Source organism: Caretta caretta, chromosome 9, assembly GCF_965140235.1.
Source record: "Caretta caretta isolate rCarCar2 chromosome 9, rCarCar1.hap1, whole genome shotgun sequence".
In the NCBI taxonomy this organism is placed as follows: domain Eukaryota; kingdom Metazoa; phylum Chordata; order Testudines; family Cheloniidae; genus Caretta; species Caretta caretta.
This window is the reverse complement of record NC_134214.1, coordinates 103,489,243-103,513,928: the sequence shown is the minus strand read 5'-3', so window position 1 is coordinate 103,513,928 and position 24,686 is coordinate 103,489,243. Positions and strand designations below refer to the sequence as shown.

At 48.4% G+C, this 24,686-nt stretch overlaps 1 protein-coding gene across 4 annotated transcripts in view; it reads right to left on the bottom strand.

Annotated features, from left to right (window-relative positions):
• TAF1 (TATA-box binding protein associated factor 1) overlaps window positions 1-24,686 on the bottom strand; it is a 142,276-nt gene that overhangs the window by 57,241 nt on the left and 60,349 nt on the right. For all 4 annotated transcript variants that reach the window (XR_007358536.2, XM_048864913.2, XM_048864915.2 and 1 more), the window contains 6 exons: window positions 18,121-18,251; window positions 15,546-15,626; window positions 14,181-14,330; window positions 13,891-14,010; window positions 13,551-13,726; window positions 12,293-12,534 (listed from right to left, as the gene is read on the bottom strand). Coding sequence is in view for 3 of the 4 variants with exons in the window: in XM_048864913.2 (XP_048720870.1) it covers window positions 12,293-12,534; window positions 13,551-13,726; window positions 13,891-14,010; window positions 14,181-14,330; window positions 15,546-15,626; window positions 18,121-18,251 (900 nt within the window). In the remaining variant the exon portion in view is untranslated. The remainder of the gene's footprint in view (window positions 1-12,292; window positions 12,535-13,550; window positions 13,727-13,890; window positions 14,011-14,180; window positions 14,331-15,545; window positions 15,627-18,120; window positions 18,252-24,686) is intronic.

Here is a 24,686-nt window from a genome sequence, read left to right as displayed (position 1 = left end):
AACCTTCCACACAAACTTCCTCGTGGCTGGACTTTACTAAAACTAGACAAGCCATTTACAACACACACTTTGCTTCTCTACAAAAGAAAAAGGACACTAAACTTTCTAAACTACTACATGCCACAAGGGGCTACGGCAATGGTTCCCTCAACCCACCCAGCAATATTGTTAACCTATCCAACTATACTCTCAGCCCAGCAGAAGCAGCTGTCCTATCTCGGGGCCTCTCCTTCTGCCCCTCCACCCCCACGAACATGATACAGTTCTGTGGGGACCTGGAATCCTATTTTCGACGTCTCCGACTCAAGGAATATTTCCAACATACCTCTGAACAACATACTAATCCACAGAGACCTCCCTACCACACTACAAAAAGAAGGATTCTAGGTGGACTCCTCCTGAAGGTCGAGACACAGACTGGACTTCTACATAGAGTGCTTCCGCCGACGTGCACGGGCTGAAATTGTGGAAAAGCAGCATCACTTGCCCCACAACCTCAGCCGTGCGGAACACAATGCCATCCACAGCCTCAGGAAAAAACTCTGACATCATAATCAAAAAGGCTGACAAAGGAGGTGCTGTTGTCATCATGAATAGGTCGGAATATGAACAAGAGGCTGCTCGGCAGCTCTCCAACACCACTTTCTACAAGCCATTACCCTCTGATCCCACTGAGAGTTACCAAAAGAAACTACAGCATTTGCTCAAGAAACTCCCTGAAAAAGCACAAGATCAAATCTGCACACACACACCCCTGGAACCCCGACCTGGGATATTCTATCTACTACCCAAGATTCATAAACCTGGAAATCCTGGCCGCCCCATCATCTCAGGCATTGGCACCCTGACAGCAGGATTGTCTGGCTATGTAGACTCCCTCCTCAGGCCCTACGCTACCAGCACTCCCAGCTACCTTCGAGACACCACTGACTTCCTGAGGAAACTACAATCCATCAGTGATCTTCCTGATAACACCATCCTGGCCACTATGGATGTAGAAGCCCTCTACACCAACATTCCACACAAAGATGGACTACAAGCCGTCAAGAACACTATCCCCAATAATGTCACGGCTAACCTGGTGGCTGAACTTTGTGACTTTGTCCTTATCCATAACTATTTTACAATGTATACTTTCAGATCAGCGGCACTGCTATGGGTACCCGCATGGCCCCACAGTATGCCAACATTTTTATGGCTGATTTAGAACAACGCTTCCTCAGCTCTCGTCCCCTAATGCCCCTACTCTACTTGCACTATATTGATGACATCTTCATCATCTGGACCCATGGAAAAGAAGCCCTTGAGGAATTCCACCATAATTTCAACAATTTCCATCCCACCATCAACCTCAGCCTGGTCCAGTCCACACAAGAGATCCACTTCCTGGACACTACAGTGCTAATAAACGATGGTCACATAAACACCACCCTATACCGGAAACCTACTGACCGCCATTCCTACCTACATGCCTCCAGCTTTCACCCCGACCACACCACAAGATCCATCGTCTACAGCCAAGCTCTGCGATACAACCGCATTTGCTCCAACCCCTCAGACAGAGACAGACACCTACAAGATCTCTATCAAGCATTCTTACAACTACAATACCCACCTGCGGAAGTGAAGAAACAGATTGATAGAGCCAGAAGAGTTCCCAGAAGTCACCTACTACAGGACAGGCCTAACAAGGAAAATAACAGAACGCCACTAGCCGTCACCTTCAGCCCCCAACTAAAACCCCTCCAACGCATTATTAAGGATCTACAACCTATCCTAAAGGATGACCCAACACACTCACAAATCTTGGGAGACAGGCCAGTCCTTGCCTACAGACAGCCCCCCAACCTGAACCAAATACTCACCAGCAACCACATACCACACATCAGAACCACTAACCCAGGAACCTATCCTTGCAACAAAGCCCGTTCCCAACTGTGCCCACATATCTATTCAGGGGACACCATCACAGGGCCTAATAACATCAGCCACACTATCAGAGGCTCGTTAACCTGCACGTCCACCAATGTGATATATGCCATCATGTGCCAGCAATGCCCCTCTGCCATGTACATTGGTCAAACTGGACAGTCTCTACGTAAAAGAGTAAATGGACACAAATCAGATGTCAAGAATTATAACATTCATAAACCAGTCAGAGAACACTTCAATCTCTCTGGTCACGCGATTACAGACATGAGAGTCGTTATTTTACAACAAAAAAAAACTTCAAATCCAGACTCCAGCGAGAAACTGCTGAATTGGAATTCATTTGCAAATTGGATACAATTAACTTAGGCTTGAATTGAGACTGGGAGAGGCTTAGTCATTATGCAAGGTAGCCTATTTCCCCTTGTTTTTTCCTACCCCTTCCCCCCTGACGTTCTTGTTAAACCCTGGATTTGTGCTGGAAATGGCCCACCTTGATTATCATACACAATGTAAGGAGAGTGATCACTTTAAATAAGCTATTACCAGCAGGAGAGTGGGGTGGGAGGAGCTCACGAAAGCTTATGCTCAAATAAATTGGTTAGTCTCTAAGGTGCCACAAGTACTCCTTTTCCTTTTGCGAATACAGACTAACACGGCTGTTACTCTGAAATGCAGCATCAGCGTCAACAAAGATTTCACATATTAACTGGGAGAAGTTAAACCATGGCACCCAAGTGTTATATAAATATCTAGGTCATACACATTTAGCTTCTGTCATTTCTTCCATTGCAATTTCTGCCTAGATAGCTGCACTATGTAGCTGCCCTGGACACGAGGAAGAAAAATCAGACAGAGGAACCCAAGATACAGCAGTAATGTTACAGAAATTACTAAATTACTGAAAGGCAAGTACAAACAATAGTAGTACTTAATCCTTAAAAGCACATCTCAAAACATGCAGTCCATAAGCCTGAAAGAAAGGAAAACAACTGGGTTAGCCACGCCCACACATCTTTCTGGAAGCAGAGTTCTGGAACAAGTTCTCCTGTAAAGGGGTCTGTAAGGAAGAGTTACTCACCTTGTAGTGACTGGAGTTCCTCCAGATGTGTTGTCCCATGTGTAGAACACTTCAGGATTGCACGTGTTCCATGAACCCAGGACTGGAGATTTTTTCCCTAGCAGAGTTCATGTGGTCCAAGTATGCACTCCATCTCTCATCGTCATCCATACCAGGGGAATAAAGGAGGCTGCCAGACTGCTGCTATCTTAGTTTCTTCTTCACCGCCAGTTCCCAGTACAGGGGAAACCAGACAGTGGGAAAAGCGGGTGTGTAGTGCACTACATGTAGAGAAAATATATCTCAAAGAACTCAAGTCACTGCAAGGTGAGTAACCCCTCCTCCTTCTTTGAATGATTGTCCCTATATGTAGTGCACTTCAGAAGATTCCCAAGCAGTGTCTTTGTAAGGAGGCAGGTGCCTGGAGTCCTATGACACAAAAGATTCCAGAACTGCCCTGCCTGGAGAGGAATCAGAATCAGCTGCTTGCACAAATCCACAGTGTCTAGTAAAACTCAATATGGAATTCCCAAGACATCACTTTAAAGACATCAGTAAGGGGACCATTTTTTAAGGAAGACTACCAATGCTGCCTGAGGTCTAGTGGAGTGAGTTCTCATGCTGCCCTTCAGGGATACATTGTGTATCTCATAGCAGAGTTGGATACACCTGAGATCCATTTCAACAGCCTCTGGGAGGAGACAGCCTCTATGTTCCACAAAAGAGACAGAGTCTAGGGGACTTACAAAATTATTTTGATCTCTGCAAGTAAAAAGGAAGAACGCTGTGCTTGGCTAATGAATGTCACATGACCTTATCTCTGGTAGAATGAGGCTCAGGATAAAACACAGATAGATGGATAGTTTGGTTGATGACACCATCTAAAGGATGAACTTAGGATGCAGTCCCATGAATACCTCCTCCTTGCAAAAAAACTGTACAAGAAGGGTCACCAATAAGTACCCTTAGGCTCCCCAATTCTTCTGGCCGACATGATAGCAACCAGAAACACTACCTTCGTAGAAAGATATAGTAGAGAGCAGAATTCCAAGCGGTCAGATGGTGACTTAAGGAGGGTTGATAAATAAAACTTAAAATCCCAGGTTGGTAGCAGTGTCTGTTAGGCCTGCACTTGCGCCATCCCTCCTCATGCCCTGCCATGCGGCTAGTCGGCACATGTGGGCTAACCCCCCTCAGTTGCTTCCCTACTGCAGAGTCATTGGCAAGAACCCTGAAGTAGAAGGGAAGAGGGTGGGATGTGGAGCACCCAGAGGGACACACATCTCGATGAACCATCGTTACTGCACAAGATGAGTAACAACTTCTTCTTTGAGTAGCGTTCCTATGGGTGCTCCACCATAGGTAACTCCCAAGCAGTATCCCTATTAGCAGTTTGGGACTTCAGAGTCGGGTCAGTTACAGATGACAGTACTGTGGAGCCGAAGATGGCACTGGAGGCGGACTCCCCAGTGATCACATAGTGTTCTGCAAAGTCAGTCTGCATAGTGGACTGACACCCATGTCACTGCTCTACAGATTTCTGACAGGGACAGTCTTGAAGAAGGTGATGGATGAGGAGCTCAACCTCACTGAGTGCCTGCAAATAGTATCTGGAGGGGCAGTATTACGAACGTGATAACATTGTCTGATGCAGTTCGAGATCCATTTGGAGAGTCTCTGGGCCAATATAGTTGAACCCGTCTCCTCAATGGTAAGGAAAAGCCTACAAGACTTCCTGAAAGCCTTCATCCTATTCAGATAGTTGGCTAGGGCTCTCTTGACGTCTAGTGTGTGTAATATAGCCTCCCTGTTGTCTCGGTGAGGATTAGGTTGGAAGGTGAATGAATTGGTTCATGTGAAACGGGGATGAATTTTGGGTAAGACCTGAGCGTAATCTTGTCCCGAAAGAATACTATGTAGGGGGATATGCCACCAGAGCCGCTAGTTCCCCTATTCTCCTAGCCAAGGTGATTGCCCTCAGGAAGGCCATTTTCATGGAGAGGTATGTAACAGGTGGCCATGGGTTCAAAGGGAGGCCTGGTCAGTCCTTTCAATACTAGGTTTAGGTCCCATGCGGGAGTAGGAAGTTGAGGTTGCAGGAAGAGGTTTACTATATCCTATATATATATATATATATATATATATATATATACACACACACACAATATATACTATACTATACTATACTAGATCGCACGCCCGGGTTCTCATAGGAGACTTCCATCACCCTGATATCTGCTGGGAGAGCAATACAGCAGTGCACAGACAATCCAGGAAGCTTTTGGAAAATGTAGGGGACAATTTCCTGGTGCAAGTACTGGAGGTACCAACTAGGGGCAAAGCTCTTCTTGACCTGCTGCTCACAAACCGGGAAGAACTAGTAGGGGAAGCAAAAGTGGATGGGAACCTGGGAGGCAGTGACCATGAGATGGTCAAGTTCAGGATCCTGACACAAGGAAGAAAGGAAAGCAGCAGAATACGGACCCTGGACTTCAGAAAAGCAGACTTTGACTCCCTCAGGGAGCTGATGGGCAAGATCCCCTGGGAGAATAACATGAGGGGGAAAGGAGTCCAGGAGAGCTGGCTGTATTTTAAAGAATCCTTATTGAGGTTACAGGGACAAGCCATCCCGATGTGTAGAAAGAATAGTAAATATGGCAGGCGACCGGCTTGGCTTAACAGTGAAATTCTTGCTGATCTTCAACACAAAGAAGCTTACAAGAAGTGGAAGATTGGACAAAATGACCAGGGATGAGTATAAAAATATTGCTCGGGCATGCAGGAGTGACATCAGGAAGGCCAAATCACACCTGGAGGTGCAGCTAGCAAGAGATGTTAAGAGTAACAAGAAGGGTTTCTTCAGGTATGTTAGCAACAAGGAGGAAGTCAAGGAAAGTGTGGGCCCCTTACTGAATGAGGGAGGCAACCTAGTGACAGAGGATGTGGAAAAAGCTAATGTACTCATTGCTTTTTTTGCCTCCGTCTTCACAAGCAAGGTCAGCTCCCAGACTACTGCACTGGGCAGCACAGCATGGGGAGGTGGTGACCAGCCCTCTGTGGAGAAAGAAGTGGTTTGGGACTATTTAGAAAAGCTGGACGTGCACAAGTCCATGGGGCCGGATGCATTGCATCCGAGAGTGCTAAAGGAATTGGCGGATGTGATTGCAGAGCCATTGGCCATTATCTTTGAAAACTCATGGTGATTGGAGGAAGTCCCGGACGACTGGAAAAAGGCTAATGTAGTGCCCATCTTTAAAAAAGGGAAGGAGGAGGATCCTGGGAACTACAGGCCAGTCAGCCTCACCTCAGTCCCTGGAAAAATCATGGAGCAGGTCCTCAAGGAATCAATTCTGAAGCACTTCGAGGAGAGGAAAGTGATCAGGAACAGTCAGCATGGATTCACCAAGGGCAAGTCATGCCTGACTAATCTAATTGCCTTCTATGACGAGATAACTGGCTCTGTGGATGAAGGGAAAGGACGTGTTGTTCCTTGACTTTAGCAAAGCTTTTGACACCGTCTCCCACAGTATTCTTGCCAGCAAGTTAAAGAAGTATGGGCTGGATGAATGAACTATAAGGTGGAGAGAAAGCTGGCTAGATTGTTGGGCTCAACAGGTAGTGATCAATGGCTCCATGTCTAGTTGGAAGCCGGTATCAAGTGGAGTGCCCCAAGGGTCGGTCCTGGGGCCGGTTTTGTTCAATATCTTCATAAATGATCTGGAGGATGGTGTGGATTGCACCTTCAGCAAGTATGCAGATGACACTAAACTGGGAGGAGAGGTAAATATGCTGGAGGGTAGGGATAGGATACAGAGGGACCTAGACAAATTTGAGGATTGGGCCAAAAGAAATCTGATGAGGTTCAACAAGGACAAGTGCAGAGTCCTGCACTTAGGACGGAAGAATCCAATGCACCGCTACAGACTAGGGACCAAATGGCTCGGCAGCAGTTCTGCAGAAAAGGACTTAGGGGTGATAGTGGACGAGAAGCTGGATATGAGTCAACACTGTGCCCTTGTTGCCAAGAAGGCCAATGGCATTTTGGGATGTATAAGTAGGGGCATTGCCAGCAGATCGAGGGACGTGATCGTTCCCCTCTATTCGACATTGGTGAGGCCTCATCTGGAGTCCTGTGTCAAGTTTTGAGCCCCACACTACAAGAAGGATGTGGAAAAATTGGAGAGAGTCCAGCGGAGGGCAACAAAAATGATTAGGGGACTGGAACACATGGCTTGTGAAGAGAGGCTGAGGGAACTGGGGATGTTTAGTCTACGGAAGAGAAGAATGAGGGAGGATCTGATAGCTGCTTTCAACTACCTGAAAGGGGGTTCCAAAGAGGATGGGTCTAGACTGTTCTCAGTGGTAGCAGATGACAGAACGAGGAGTAATGGTCTCAAGTTGCAGTGGGGGAGGTTTAGGTTGGATATTAGGAAAAACTTTCACTAGGAGGGTGGTGAAACACTGGAATGCGTTACCTAGGGAGGTGGTGGAATCCCCTTCCTTAGAAGTTTTTAAGGTCAGGCTTGACAAAGCCCTGGCTGCGATGATTTAATTGGGGATCGGTCCTACTTTGAGCAGGGGGTTGGACTAGATGACCTCCTGAGGTCCCTTCCAACCCTGATATTCTATGATTCTATATCCTTCAGAAACCTTTCAGGGGTCAGGTGTGACAGCATTGAGTATCCCTATACTGGTTGGTGGAAGGCTGCTATAGCTGCTATGTGGACTCAGAGAGCTTAGAGATAGTCCCAATCTTTTTAAGGTCAGTCCACAGTCCAAGATATATGGAACAGTCACAGATGTTGAGGAGATTTGTTGTACACCAAATCCGAAACTTGGACCATTTCTGCAAGGAAGTACATCATGTCGAGGACTTTCTACTGTGTAATACCTCTTGCACCTCCTTCAAACAGGAGCTTTCTGCGTGTTGCAATCAAGAAGGAGCCATGCCTTGAGGCAGAGAATCCCCAGGTTGGGATGTAGGGTACATCCTCTGTTCTGCGAGAACAGTACGGAGTGACTGGGAGAGGGATTGGTGGGCACATCACAAGCTGTGACAGGTAAGGGTATGAGATCTGTCTCAGCCAAGTAGGAGTAATCAGTAGGATGTGTGCTCCATCTGCGTTTATTTTCAGCAGGACTTTAGACAGTAGGGATAAAGGAGGAAAGGCACAGAGAAGGTCCCTGTCCCAGGGGAGGAGGAGAGCATTGCCCAGGGAGCGTTGTCCTATCTCCGCTCCGGAGCAGTAGCATGGACATTTCTTGTTCAGGTAAGTCGTGAACAGCTCTATAGTTGGTGTCCCCCATTGTCTGAATAGACTGTGAAGTACTACTGGGTCTAGCTCCCGCTCGTGGTCATGTGGGAATCTGCGACTGAAACTGTCCACTATTGAGTTGTGTGTGCCCGAGAGGTAGGCTGCTGCCAGTGAGACATCGTGGGAGATAAAACGGTTACCTACCTCTCGTAACTGTTGTTCTTCGAGATGTGTTGCTCATGTCCATTCCAATAGGTGTGCGCGCACCATTTGCATGGTCGTCGGAACGTTTTTCCCCTAGCGATACCCGTTGGGTCGGTTGTGGAGACCACTGGAGTGGCGCCTTTATGGCGGTATATATAGGTCCCTGCCGACCCCCCGCCTGCTCAGTTCCTTTTTGCCAGAATACTCCGACAGAGGGGAGGTGGACGGGATTTGGAATGGACATGAGCAACACATCTCGAAGAACAACAGTTACAAGAGGTAGGTAACCGTTTTTTCTTCAAGTGATTGCTCATGTGAATTCCAATACGTGACTTCCAAGCAGTTTGCCTAGGGAAGGGGTCGAAGATCACCTGGTTGCCGAATGCAGAACTGCCCACCCTGCCAAAGGCTGCATCATCCCTCAACAGCTGGATAATGGCGTAGCGTGACGTGAAGATGTGGATGGAAGACCACGCTGCTGCCTTGCATAGGTCCCGGACAGGGACCTGCGCCAGGAATGCTGCAGACGACACCTGACTCTTGTGGAGTGTGCCGTAAGCGGAGGGGCTGGAATTTTTGCCAGGTTGTAGCAAGTCCTGATACAGGACGTGATCCATGATGAAATGCGCTGGGACGAGATTGGGAGCCCCTTCAACCTTTCTGTGATTGCAATAAACAGCTGCGGTGACTTACAAAATGGCTTTGTGCACTCAGTGTAGAATGCCAGGGCACACCCAATGTCCAGGAAATGGAACATGCATTCTCTGTTACTGGCATGGGTGAAGGCATAGCTGCACCTTGTCTTTATAAGAGAGTGTATAGGGTGGTTTGTAAGTCAGCGCTCTGAGCTTGGATACCCTTCTGGCTGAGGTTATGGCCACCAGAAAGGCCATCTTCCAGGAAAGGTAGTACAGAGGGCAGGTTGCCATGGGCTCAAAATGGGACCTCATGATTGCAGACAGGACCAGGTTGAGGTCCCACTGGGGAACAGACTGCCATACCTGAAGATAAAGTCTGTCCAAGCCCTAGAGAAAGCAGCCCACCATGGGATTACCGAAGACTGACCTACCCACTGCCCCCGGGTGAAAGGCCAAAATGGCAGCCAGGTGTACCCTGAGAAAGGAAATTGCCAACCCCTGCTGCTTGAGGTATAACAGGTAGTCCAAAAAAGGGGAATTGGCATTAGCTGCGGTTCAGTTCCCCTCTGCAGAGACCAGATGGGAAAACACTTCCACTTTGCCAGGTACGTGGCACGAGTGGAGGGTTTCCTACTTCCCAGCAGGACCTCCCTCACTGGGTCCGAACACTGAAGCTCAAGGGGGTTCAGCCACGGCGATTCCAAACCATGAGATGGAGGGACTCCAGATTGGGGTGTTGCAGATAGCCGTGGTCCTCTGTGATGAAGGTCGGGCATTCAGGAAGTGCTACTGGTCTGTCCACTGAGAGGTTCAACAACAAGGTGAACCAGTGCTGGCGGGGCCACGCTGGCGCTATGAGGATCAAGGAACTCCTGTCCCGGTGAACCTTGAGGAGGACTCTGTGTATGAGAGGGAAGGGCAGGAACGTGTACAGAGGGTGACCCGTCCATGAAAAGTGAAAGGCGTCTGCGATGGAGCCTGGGCTGTGGTTCAGGAAAAAGCAGAACCGCTGGCACTTCCTGTTGCTCCGCATCACGAACAGGTCTATGTGGGAAGAGCCCCGTCTCTGGAAAATCGAGTGCGCGATGTCAGGCCTCGAGAACATTGGTGACCATGGAATGAGCGGCTGAGGTGATCAGCTAGCTAGTTTTGCGCTCTCAGAAGGTGCGACGCCTCTAGGTGTATCGAGTGGGAGATATAAAAATCCCACAGCTCGAAGAACACAGCTAGAACAGGGAAGAGGAGCGAGCACCACTGTTTATCTAGAACATCGCTGCAGTGTTGTCTGTCAGCACCAACACACATGCAGCCTGCAGGCAGGCCTGGAACGCTTGGCATGCCAGACAAACCACCCTCAGCTCCCTTACGTTGACGTGCAGCGATAGTTCTGTGTGGGACCATAGGCCTTGGGTTCTGGTGTTGCCCAGGTGCACTCCCCAACCGACCGCCAATGCGTCCGTGACTAGGGATAGCGTCGGTTGGGGTTTGGCAAAGGGTACTCCCGCACAGACCGCTTGTGGCTGCAGACACCAGTGGAGAGACTCGAGAATGCGAGGGTAACTATCGTGTCCATTGAGTCCCTCCCCGACCTGTGCACCTGTGCCAACCACGCCTGGAGTCGATGGTGCCAGGTCTTGAGGCCCAGGCCATGGGTGTCCCGCCGGAGGACGCACCCTGCTGGAATCCCCTCACAGCTTCTTGATGGGGGAACAACCCCTGTCCGCCCTCTTTTTCTTATGCAGCAGTGGGGACTGTGAGCAGTGCCGCCTGGTAGCACTGGCCTTACGAGTCGGGGAGCAGCATCGGTGCTTCTTGGAGGAGTCCTTCCTTGGTGCAGGGACATCCCGCACTGAGGCCGGGGCACTATGCACTGATGATGTCGGTGTGGCTTCCAGTGCCAGCCGTGGGCAGAGGGCCAACTCCATCAAGAGGAGCTTCAAACTATAGTCCCACTCTCTCTTAGTCCTGGGTCTAAAGCTCCTGCAAACTGGGCACTTATCTGTCTGATGGCCCTCTCCTAAACACTTGAGACAATAGCCCTCCCTTTTTTCATTTTTCTCAGGCTATGTATGAGTTGCCATTGACCTAGTTGAGCGTTTCCTGATCCCATGTGGAGTTTTGCCTGACCTGATTGCTGCTACTACCCATCTAAACACTGTTGCCTTAGAGGCTCTGTTATCTTCTTTACAAATGGCATATATAAACACATAACCCATCTGACTTTCTGAAGGCTCAGTTCTGTACAAGTAGTAATCCAAGACACTCCTGACATCCAGCCTGATTGTCCTAGACCTTCTGTCAGCCAAAGGAAAAGTTAATAATGTCCTGGTGGTTAAATGCCCCCTCTGTCAAAGTACTTTTCTCTGTCTAAGTTTCCTGCCCACAGTGGCAATACCACATTACAGATCAATCCAGTGCTCATTAAATAGTGATCAATTTTGATCAGAATAAGTGTAATGATGGTCTGAACAACTGTGCACTGCTGCAAGTTGTTTTTGTGGAGGTGAGATGTTTTACCGGCATAGTAAGGACATATCACAATACTGCAGTATAGACAAGCTCTAGGTGTAGATGTACTCCAAATTACACTCTTTTCTGTTGAGACACTACAGAATAGCTGCCCAAGTTTCTCCAGAATAAATTGCTACAACACAGTGTGGTAGATTTGGACACACAAACATGGCTAATGCCTAGAAAGTGTTGTGAAAATCTGTTGCACATATACAACTGTGGTGTAACCAGGTGAGGGTGTCACAAATGGTTAAAATAACATCGTACTAGTTATAGAGTAAATAAAGCCCTAGAGCAGTGGTTTTCAACCTTTTTTCATTTGCAGACCCCTAAAATTTTTCAAACGGAGGGTTCCAAAGAGGATGGATCTAGACTGTTCTAAGTGGTAGCAGATGACAGAACAAGGAGTAATGGTCTCAAGTTGCAGTGGGGGAGGTTTAGGTTGGATATTAGGGAAAACTTTTTCACTAGGAGGGTGGTGAAGCACTGGAATGGGTTACCTAGGGAGGTGGTGGAATCTCCATCCTTAGAGGTTTTTAAGGTCAGGCTTGACAAAGCCCTGGCTGGGATGATTTAGTTGGGGATTGGTCCTGCTTTGAGCAGGGGATTGGACTAGATGACCTCCTGAGGTCCCTTCCAACCCTGATATTCTGTGATCTCCTGCCCCCGGCATTCCACTTATTGCAATCACTCACACAATCCTTTTTTGTCTCTCCTGTCCTTTCTGCTCCTTTCTTTGTCATTGCCACTGTCTTCTCCCAGAAGCATCCTCTGCAGCTCCTTCCGCTCCTGTTCTTCTCTCTCCCGAGACAGCTGTGAGCTGGTTTTCTTGTTCTGTAACATATTCTCAATATTCTTTCCCATCTCCTCGAAGTCACTGTCCTCAGCTGAGCTGCTGTCTGTGTCTGTTGACAAGATCTCAGTTGATTCTAAAACTCTGAAACAGGAGACAGCTTCAAAGTCAGTTACCTTACAAGCCACAAGTACCTCAACATCTACCCCCACCCGCCATGCATAAATAAGAGGACAAAAGTGACAGCAGTAGGTATGAAACCAGCCCTCCAGGAAGTAGCCTGGAATGTACACAAACCCCTCAAACTGTTAATCAGCTCTCCCACTTCAGCCATCCTGCAGCTCCTGCTCCCAAAAGGAGCCCAAACTCAATGCCCCTCCTCTCATTCAATTGTCCTTCTCTCCCTAGTGATAGTCCAATCATCTGCCTACCCTGCTGGCTCCCAGTCCAACATTTTGGTTGAAGAACCTGGGGCTGGTCTACACTGAAAAGGTACATTGGCACAACTACGTCTCTCAGGGCTGTAAAAATTCCACACCCCCGAGAGACATAGTTAAGCCGACCTAACCCCCAGGTGTAGCTAGGTTGATGGAAGAGTTCTTCCATAGCTACCTCCTCTTGGAAAGGTGGATTACCTACAGCAAAGGGAGAATCCTGTCTGTTGCTGCGGTATGTGTCTACACTGAAGTGCTGCTGCAGCTGTGCCACTGTAGCATTTTAAGTGTAGATATAGGCTCGGAATGGAGATGTAAATGTCACAAGCTATAGTAACACAGAAGGGTGTGGAGCCAGTAGTTGCTATCCAACAGAGACAGGTGTAAGAAGCTAGCAAACTGTGGCCCTAGAAACAAAGCTCTGTGGAATATCATATCACACCTGTCAGGGTATGGTGCCAGACTTCCATTCCTGATCTTTCCCAAAAGGTCTGCAACCAAGAGAACACCAAAACCATGCCGATATTTTCTATAAACATTCCCACAAAGCCCTCATCCTCAGTGCTCTATTAATGTGGCTCAGCTGGACAAATCAGCATGAATCCCCACTATGCTTTGGCAGCTCACAGGCATTCAAAGTCCATAAGGCCCATAAGCAAATTGAAAGACTCTAGGCTCCTGACTGTGGGATGGACAGGAGGCTGTAAATGCCTGATAAGAACTTACTTATTCTGCAAGTCGAAGATGCGTTGACACTCCTCTTTATATCTCTCCTGATGTTCTGCCACTGAGAACCGAGACCCACGTGCAAATTTACTCATAGGCCCCTCCCCTGAGCGAGCCTGCTCTGTGGACATTGTGCGCACCACATCAATCACTTCCCAACGGGAAAGCTTCTTAATCTGAGAAACAAGACACACACTAGAAAGGGCTTCAGGAGACAGATAGTTTAGGGAGGAGGATCCGGAGTCAGAAAGGCTAAGAGTTAAAAGTGAGCCCTCTCCATAAGCCACTCTGGATCCCATGCCCGGGGCTCCATACTGTGCAGCTCCTGTATCAAACTCACCTCTTCTTCAGGAACACCAAATTTACGTAGAAGCTGTTTGGCATTTTTGAGAGACAGACGCCGGAGATCAGCATCCGTTCCTGTCACAGTCTTCTTCACTGGCTGTGGCTCCTTGTCATCCTGTTCAAAGAAAGACATAGCCTTTGAATGTCACCACACACACTAACCTTTTCTGTATTCTCATTCCCTCTGTCTGACATCCTCTCAAACCGCCTCCTCCTTACCCATCTTTATTCTACTTCTTCAGACTTATCCCTCTTGCCCCTCACCAGCCTTGGGAACACATCTACCTTCTGCTGGGTTGGTTTGTTAGGGATCTTCACATAAGAGAATCCTTCACCACAACCTGTAGGATCTGCCACACCAGTCACTTCCAGAAGACACTTCCCCTTCATAGCAGCAATGAAGGCTCGTGTGGTATTCCAAGGAGCTGTGCGCACCTGCCATAAAGGAGAGGAATAGGCCATCACACTTCTGTCACTCTCACCAGGGAGAGATTTCCACCCATTTTGGTTTTGGCCCTACCAAAATTTCAAGCAAATTAAACAGTTTTTACTAATGTTCTCAAGTTTAATTTACTGACAGGCCACAGTTTTTAACGGGCATAAACTGAGTGAACCATAAACACACACATGATCTGTCCTCAGAGGAAACATTTATGTCATACAGCTTTAAAAATACAATGCAATAAATATAGACATCTGCATTCCCTGATGTGCTGAGCCCTCCTGACCTGTGCTGTCACCTTAGCTCTCTCCTCTCCCAGGCACCTCTGCTCATGCTAGCACCAGCTGATGCCTCATGAACCCCTGCTGAACTATCAGATTGCATTACTATCTTTTTATTAGATCTAAGCTGATATACTGTCAAATTGAACCGCTTAGGGTCTGCAGTAATCTCCTTCGAGGATGGGACATGGATCACCACAGTCCTCTCACTACTTAGTCTCCCCTCTTTATCCTGAATATTTCTAAGACTGCCATCATCTTGGTAACTAAGCACTGAACAACCATTAACAATGACCATGTCCATAGAGTGGTCTATTCTCCACCTCTTTTCATGGTGCTTTTCTTCTTGTCTTTCCAACTCCCAACTCAAATCCCCACCATGGACTGGTCAATGAGAAGATGCTGACAAGGCTCTTTTCCCTGTGCTTGAGTGTCTGACCATAGGCCTATCTACCAGCAGCATTCCTGTATAGTGAGCACAGTTGCTTTGGTGGGAGCTGGGTGAATAGGGAGTCTCAGATAATAAAGTCCTAGCTATTACAACTAGTCAGTGGACTTCAGAGCACTGTTTTAATGTGTTCAGGCCATCCTTTGCTGTTATATTAGCTGTAGTTTTGGCAGAGATTTTACCTTCAGCCCCAGGACACTTAGCACATAATAGGCTAGTGTGGGGGTAGGCTTACATCCCAGTTTGCCACAACTAAGTATTTGTACAGGCAAGCCCTTGCACTGAGTTCATTTTGCAGAAAGGGGTGGATTCCTCAGAATAAAAGTGTGGGGAGGGGGGGAGAGGAAATCACGATTATACAATCCACAACCAAAAGAAAATGTGCTCTCTGTTTAAAAAAAGATTTTATTTATTTGCTACCAGACTAGAATACAGACCATCATATGTCTAACCCTTTCCCTGCTCTGCCTTGACAGTACCTCATCATCAATCTTCATCTGGAAGTCCTCTTCATTCTCTTCCTCTGGGGCAAAGAACGATTTTTCCCCATAACCTGCATCCTGTAGAGAAACAGAAGGAAAAATAAATAAATCAAACTCCCAAATTATAAAAAGGACCCATGAGAAAAGGAAAAAACGGAGTACTATGAGATTGACAGTCTCCAACAGAGAACAGACCAAGTGTAGTATACAGAACACACTGTGGGGAGAGACCACCAGGAGATTAACAAAGCTGAAACATGATATCAGCATTTGGACTAGGGTTACCGTATGTAGCGGGATGGTCACCTGCTGAAGGCCCAAAGCAGGTACTGGGGTTTCAGAGGGGCAGCCCAGGGTTAGGCAAAGGCAGCTGGTCTAAACCCTCCTTACCAATGATGAGTGATTTACAGTCTGCCCCAGTGAATGTGGGCTAGATGGTGACTGTCAGTAGCCACTGAGGCAAGGTGGGGATAGAGGGGTTGGGGTTCCCCTTGGTGGGGAGACCCAGATTGTGGGTTATTGCTGGGGGCAGAACCCTGACGTAGAGGGGCACCAAGGTCCGGGAGGGACACGGGGGCCAGTGGCAAGCGAGACACCGGCCTGAAGAGGGTGCTCCAGGCTGGAACAGCTAATTCCCAGGATGACCAGCGCTGGTGAGTCCTCGCTTCACGACACCATATTTCAGGTTCCCTAAAAGAGGACACTGCCGCGGTGAGGGGGTAGCAGGTGGGGAGTCTGAGGAGGGGAGCTTGCAAAGGGGAGGAGTATTTGTGGGAGTGTGTGTACCAGGAGGGGGGGTTTGGAGGGATACTGGAGCTGGGGGGGGGGGAGGGGTGTATACTGGGAGGGATACCAGGAGTGTGTACTCGGAAGGGGTACATGTGGCCTCACTCTTGAGGTGGGGGGCAGTCACTCCCTGTCGCAGTGATAGTGCGGCTGGTACAGCCCAGGATGCAGCGCCAGCCCTCAGTCAGCACCGCCCTTCGGGCCTCTCCCCTTCCCCAGGCCTGGGAGCTGGGGCTTGGGTGGGCAGGATCCGGGAGCTGGGGCTGCAGAGAAGGGACCAATCTGGGCACAGACAACTCTTTCTGAGCTGCAACTTCTGCTCACAAAAATCCTAGACATTGCCTCTTATCTGAAAAATCCATCCAGACAGAGGCACAGGATCAAAAAAAAAAAAAAAGAGGTCATGTCTGGGAAAACCCGGACATATGGCAACCCTAATTTGGGCAAACTCTGAAATCTTGACTTAAAAAAATAACCGGTTTTCAAAGCAAGTCCAGTGGCCCCCGTGCAGGCTAGCCCACTGGCCAGGCCTCCCACTCACTAATTCATTCTCCACACCCCTTCTCAGCCTCTGGGATGCCATGTCTCCACTAGATACTTCCTCACCAAGTACAGTAAGGGGACAGAGTGGGGAAACCCATCCAAGATGGTGGGAATCTAATGGTTCCCTTTTGTCATGTACACCTCTACCCTGATATAACGTGACCCGATAGAATGCGGTTCCTCCCCCACCCCCACCCCGGGGTCTGGGAGGCAGGAGCTGTGGGGGGGGCACTTTTGGGGGCCCCGCAGTCCCAGAGTGGCCCAGGGGATTAGCGGGGGGGCCAGGAGCAGCACACTCCGCTTCGCTCGCCCCAGCCCCACCCATGTCGCTTGGGGAAGGGGGCTTAGGGAAAGGGATTTCCCCCCGCAATCACTAGCAGCAGCGGAAGTGAAGCAGCTCAGTCCCAGCCCACCAGCTCCCAGCTGCGGCGCTCCACTTCCCACCGCTGGTGAGTGCGGGACCTCTCCACAGCCACAACCCCCACCCCCCCCGCAACACGGCTGGGGCCAGGACAAGGAAAGCGGCACGGGCTGGGGCCGCATCGCTCCACGTCCCACCGCCGGTAAGTGCGGAGGGCATCTTTTCCCCAACCTCCCCACACTCACCAGTGGCAGGAAGCGGAGCAGCTCCGCCCTAGCCTGCTCCGCTCTGCTAGCTCCCGTTGCCCCCCGTACTCACCTGCAGCGGAAAGCGGAGCATCCTTTCCCCAACCTCCCTGCACTCACAGGCGGTGGGAAGCGGAGAGCCGTGGCTGGGAGGTGGCGGAGTGGAACCATGTTGCTCCACTTCCCGCCGCTGCCAGTGAGTGCCTGTCGGGGGTGGGGGGTGCGGATAGGGGTCGGAGCAGTCAGGGGACAGGGAGCAGGGGGGTTGGGTAGGGGGTGGGGTCCTGGGGGTGATTAGGGACGGGGGTCTCTGGAGGGGGCGGTCAGGGAACAAGGAACGGGGGGGGCCAAAGCAAGTTCGATATAATGCGGTCTAACCTATAACGCAGTGAGATTTTTTTGTCTCCTAAGAACCGTATTATATTGGGGTAGAGGTGTATCCAGTTCCCTCTCTGGACATCTGGAAGTGCAGAAGAGGGTTTAGTTGTTTGCCCCAGAGTCAAGAGGCTAATCTACCAAAACTAAGGCAAAATTAGTCCCCCCATTAGGGAAAGTTGCACCTTGCTTCATTCTCCACAAAGAAAGAGTTACTTGTAGTTTATCAGTACGTATCAGCTAGCCTGAAAGAGACATTTACCTTTAGCCGCTGTTCAGCTGCAATCATGCTGTAATAGGCGCAGCACTGCTCTGGGGACACCATCGCTCTTATTTCCTCTTCCGTTGGTAATCTAAAGTCTGACTTTAATACCCACCAATTTGAGTCCATCCCTGAAAAATGCAGAGATGAGGAGGTTACTTACTTGTAACAAATAGAGACCATCCCTCAAAGAAGAAGGAAAGGTTACTTACCTGTAACTAGAAGTTCTTTGAGATGTGAGGTCCCTATCTGTATTTAACTACCCGCCCTCCTTCCCCTCTGCTTTGGATCTCTTGTATTCACGGTGGAGAAGGAACTGGAGATGTGATTGGTCTACCCTACCCTTTATCATCTTGGACGAAACCATGAGGCAAGCCAAGGGAGCACTTGTGGACAATGGATACTACCACTTTCAAAATCTCCAGTTTTGGACACATGGTGCACTTGCATAAACACTTAGTGGAATACAGATAGGGACCACACTTCTTGAAGAACCTTCAGCTACAGACAAGTAACAACTTCTCCTTTTCTTCTCCTTCAACCAACAGTCCCTATTGTATTCCACTGAGCATGATTAACGAGCAATACCTAAGTCAGAGGAGGGTGCAAGGATGAGGATGGAATGGTTGAGCAGAGGACAGCAGTTCCAAAGGAGGCATCCATCGCAGAGTTCTATACCAAGATGTAATGCATAGCAAAGGTATGTACTGAACTTCACGTGGCTGCTCTGCATATGTCGTGGAGGGGGGCCGTGGTTGATGCTTGTGGAATGGGCCCTCCCTCTAAGGGGTGGAGGCAGTCCAGATAACAGTGTAAATGTATCCCAAAATCCACTTAGAGTCTCTGAGTGGAGATCACCTGTCCCTTGACTCTTAACTATTGTAATAAACAAATCTAGGGGATTTCTTGATCAGTCTCACCCTCTGTAGATAGAAGGCCAAGGCCCAGCAGACGTCAAGGGAGTGAAGTCCACATTCTTCTTCTGAAGCATGAGGCTTCGGGAAGAAAGCAGGTAAGTGGATGGATTGGTTGAGATGAAACTGGATATGACCTTTGGCAGAAACTTCGTATGTAGGCACAGGGGGACTTTATCCTTATGGGAAATGGTGAAATGCAGGTCCGCATCCTGGCCCCAAGTTCACCTACCCTTCTTGCCAAAGCAATACCCAAAAGGAAGGTGAATTTCATGGAAAGGAGAGGCCTAGAACACTAAGCCAGCGGTTCAAAGCATTAGCATTGACAGAACTAGGTTGAAATCTCACTGGGGAGCAATAGATTGTACGGGTGGCAAGGTTCTGATGAGGCCTTTCCAAAACCTAGCAGTCAACAGGTGTGAATACAGTGTGTCCTTCAATGGGGCGGAGGGGTGTGGAAAGCGCTACCTGCTGCCAGGTGAACCTTGACAGAGTTGAGGGCAAGACCCGATACTTTCAAGGACAGGAGGTAATCTAAAAGAAGGAATCTCCACCTCTTCTGGGTGAGCGCTTTCTTTTGGGCCCAGGAGGCAAAGCGTTTCCGCTTGGCCTGGTAGCAGCACCTCAGACTCTTTCCTGCTGCTTGAGAGGGTATTCTGCACTTGGATCAGGGCGTCCGATCCTGCTGCTGTGCTGCATTAGTAGCTCAGGAAAGGTGGGGGTAAGAAGTGGGGGATGGGCTGACATATGGAGAAGGTTGGGGAACGAGAACTGTCTGGGCCAGAATGGGGTGATCAGCATGACTGTTGCTCTCTCCCTCCTGATCTCATGGAGTACTCATGGAAGGAGTGGCAGAGCAGGGAAGGCGTAGTTTATCTGGTCCAACCAGCAGAATATGAGACCATCAGCCTGAAAGCGGAGACTGATAGCCCCTCTGGAGTAGTATGTGCTGCATTTGTTGTTGGCAGGGAAGGCACAGAGGTCCCTAATCAGAGTCCCCCATTGGCTGAATATGTCGCTCACTATGGTATCGTGAAGTTCCCATGCATGATCAGTGACCAAACTTCTGCCGAGTGAGTCAGCAATCATGTTCTGAGTCCCCAGAAGGTAGGCTGCAGGCAACAGGATCTGTGGGCAATATATCAGTTCCATAGATTGACCTCCTCCACACACAAAGCGAGTGACTTCGGGGTCCCCTGTTGATTGGACAACACCAGCACCGTTCATTACATCAACCTGGTAAGAACATGATGGGAGCAGATGGATGGGAGATATGTTTGGCATGCCCTCCGTACAGCCCAGAGTTCCATAATTTGATGTGCATCCTAGATTTCCAAGGGGTCATGTTCCCTGTGTCATGTGGCGTCCCATGTGCACTTCCCCACCCTACAAGGGATGCATCAGAGATGATCATCCTGTCTGGGAAGAAAGGGAACCCCCATGCAGATATGTCGCAGGTCTGTCCACCACTGGAGGGAGGAGAGTATCTTGGGAGGAAAAGTCAGCATAAGGTCCATGGCATGGGCAAATGGTGAGCAAACTCCCTAGAGCCACATCTGGAAGCAGGGAAGGTGGAGACGAATGAAAGCGGTAACATATGTGCATAAGGCCACGTGGTCCAAGAGGGATACACAAGTCCTGGCTGGGACAGAGGGACTGTTAACTACAGTTCTTGCAGAGTCTGGAATCTTTCTATGCTGATGCTGACTCTGAGGGAAGAAAGGAGCCTGAGACAGATGGAGGCTGAGATACAGGCTTTGTCTCTGGATTGTGCTGCTAGGAGCCAGTCGTCAAGATATGGGAATTCATAACACCTGAGGTAGGCCGCCCTGATGAAGAAAACTTTGGGGAAGACCTTGGAGCAGTGCTGAGTCCAAATGGCATGACCCTGTCTTGAAAATGCTGAGGGCCTACTGTGATACAGGTGTCTGTCTATACGAAAATAACTGTCCTGCATATCTAGAGTCATAAACCACATGCCTTTTTCCAATGACGGGATGATGGCTGCTAAGGTGACCATAAAAAACAAACAGTTACCTACCTTTCATAACTGTTGCTCTTCAAGATGTGTTGCTCATGTCCATTCCATTCTAGGTGTGCATGCGCCCACGTGCACAGTTGTCTGAGACTTTCGCCTTAGCGGTATCCGTAGGGTTGGTTGTGGCGCCTCCTTGAGTGCCACGCTCATGCATCAGTATATCAGGCGCCGCCGACCCTACACCCTCTCAGTTCCTTCTTGCCAGAAACTCCGACAGTGGGGTAGGAGGGCAGGTAATGGAATGGACATGAGCAACACATCTCAAAGAACAGTTACTAAAGGTAGGTAACTGTTTTTTCTTCGAGTGCTTGCTCATGTCGTTCCATTCTAGGTGACTCACAAGCAGTATCTAGAGGTGGACTTGGAGTTCATAGCCTTGCAGCTTGCAGTAGTGCCCTACCAAACTCAGCATCATCCCAGGCCTGCTAGGTCAGTGCATAGTGGGATGTAAACGTATGGGTGGACAACCAGGTGGCTGCCCTGCAGATGTCCTGGATAGGCACCTGGGCCACAAACGCTTCTGAAGAGGCCTGCAACAATCACCGGGAGCAGCATCTTCGCTTGATCATAGCAGAAGCGAATGCAGGCAGTGATCCAAGAAGAAATGTTTTGAGCAGATACAGGGTGACCTTTCATCTTGGGAGCCACAGCGATGAACAATTCGTTGACTTACGGAAGGGCTTAGTCCTGTTGATGCAGAAGCCCAGAGCCTCCTAACATCCAAGGCATGCAGTCTACGCTCCTCCTGTGACTTATGTGGCTTTGCCAAGAAGACCGGTAAGTAAAATGTCCTGGCTTGAACGAAACAGAGACCACCTTGGGCAGGAAAGCCAGGTGCGGTCTCAGTTGGACCTTGTCCTTGTAGGAGACCATATAAGGCGGTTCCGAGGTGAGCACGCGACACTCAGAGACTCAACGGGCCAAAGTCACCGCAACCAAGAACGCAACCTTCCAGGACAGGAGAAGGAGAGAACAGAAAGCCAAAGGCTCAATAGGAGGAGCCGCGACAGCACCAGTTTCAAGTCCCATGGGGGAACAGGGTCCTTGACATGCGGGTAGAGGATCTCAAGGACCTTGAGAAATCTGGCCATCATGTCCTGGGCGAAAACCGATCTGCCCTTGAGCGGCAGATGGAAGGCCGAGATGGCCGCCAAGTGGACCTTGATTGATGAAAGAAACAAGCCCTGGAGCTTGAGATACGGAATGCAGTCTAAAATCAGCTACAATGACACTCGCTCAGGCCAAATGCCTTTATCCAAGGTCCAACAGCTGAACTGCTTCCACTTGACCAGGTAGATTGCTCTGGTAGAGGGCTTTCTACTTCCCAACAGGACCTGCTGGATATCGGCCGAGCACTGCTGCTCCTGCTCATTCAACTACACAGCAGCCAAGCTGTCAGGTGCAGCGCTGCCAGATTTGGATGCAAAAGACTGCCGTGATCTTGGGACAGCAAGTCCAGTCTGAGCAGCAGCTGGAACAGAGTCGCCACCGAAAAGTCCAGCAGCGTGCTGTACCAGTGCTGGCACGGACAAGCCGGCACTATGAGGCTCTCCCTCACCCTGTCCTGCTTGGTCTTCAGGACGACCCTTGGGAGCAACAGCACCAGAGGAAAGGTGTACATCAGAGCCCCGACCATGGGAATAGAAAAGCATTTGACAGGGATCCCCTGTCCATGCCCCTTACTGAGCAAAAGATGTGGCATTTCCTGTTCTGCCTGGATGCGAACAGGTCCATCTGGGGAGTTCCTCACTTGTGGAAACTGGAGCTGGCCACCTCCGGATAGAGGGACCGTTCATGGCGAGATGCGAAGGTCCTGCTGAGGCGATCTGCCACAGCGTTCTTGGCCCCTGGAAGGTGAGTGGCAATGAGGTGTATACTGTGTTGCTGACAGAGGTCCCAGAGCCTGAGGGCTACATCCTCTCAGCTACATTCCAAATCTCAATTATTCTAGTGTAACATCCAGTAATGGGAACTAATTGAACAAATCCCCGATATTAAAAACAAATTAGGGTTAGAGATGGATTTTCTGCTTCAATTATGTTTATCATGGTCAATGCCTTGAAGCTAACAGACTGCTGTGCCACGTCCTCCCCTGCCTCTTAACACTTAAGTTTCAAAAGTGTTTAATATACCAATGATGTTCCAATCAGGGTGGATAAAAATCAATGATTTTTTTTTCATATTTTTTTTATTTAAATCGGATTTTTTTTGATAAAATGCTTTTTGAGGAAAAAACCTATCTAAAGATAGTTTTAATTAAGATATCTTTGAGCTATAACATATTTCATCATGGAATAGGGATTATAAATTCTAATTTTTTGTATGAGACAATATATTCATGTAATGTTTAAGAAAAGTTTTGTAAATGAGTTCCAACAGTTCATGGATTAGGAACCCAATCTTATGGGGTTCCAGGGGCTTTAGTATAGATTATTTAGGTTAATCTTTCTATCTACCCAATGGGACTCAGTGCTCAGTCTAAAAGATACCATCAGAGATGCTTAGTTTTGCAGTTCTCAAACTGTATTTGTCTCTCCAGAGATAACATGCTTGTTAAATACAAGAATGTTTTTAAATAAATGAATATATAGAGGTGAAAAACAACAGACCTCAACCCTATTGTCCCTCTGCAAATCTGTGTACACAGTGTTAATCCCTTACCTCTCTCTAAAAGAGCCAAGTTTCAAAAAGTTCAATGAATAGAAGATTGTTGGGGGCAGAATAGATCTGGACAAGAAGAAGTCTGGAGATAAATGTGAGAAGGGAGGGACAGGCAGTAGAAACAAAAGTGAAACTGTTTGAGCAGCATATTCCAGAAGTGTTGAAGCCTTCACTGATTTGAGATCTACCATACCATTCTCTCACTAGAAGGGAAAACCTGTAATGACAGCAGGCCGTAAAAGAGACCCACTTTGGGAATATTTTAATGAAGTTCCTCTACCTGTGGGTAAGAAAGGCATGCATGCAAAATGCAAACAGTGCGACAAAGAAATGCAAGGTCTGGTTGCCCACATGAAACATCATGAGAAGTGTTCCTTCTCAGGAGGAAGCTGCGTTGAAGATGAAAGGAACATGTCTGAACATGCAGGATCTTCAGGTTGGTAAATTTTTTTTTATTTCATACTTCTTTCTTAAGGACTGCCTGTCCTCCTTCTGGACTATTCTTGAATTCTCATGTTTGAGCAAAAAATATAGTTGTTACTCTATGGTACTATCATTTTAGATGAAGTTGTGATAAAAAAATAATCAGCTGAAATAGGTAGATCTTCCTTTTACAATTTCACCTTTAAAGTAGTACTGAGTTTCAGTGAATGCAATGAGGAATACTCAATGAGCAGTATGGCAATAATAATTAAATAACTGCATTGACTTATTTTCTTTAGGAGAATCCATCCTCAGCATACAGGATTCAGAAGACTATCCACCTTCAAGATCACCATCATTTTCTATAGTTTCAGAGTTATCTGCCAATGATAGTGTTTCAGTCACATCATGTATGTCACATAGCCACAGTATATCACCTGCAGCAAAAAGAAAAAAAAAAACTCCATCATCCAGAAACAACCACAGATAAGTTTGTGATAAGAACCAGCAGACTACAAAAAGAGGTAATT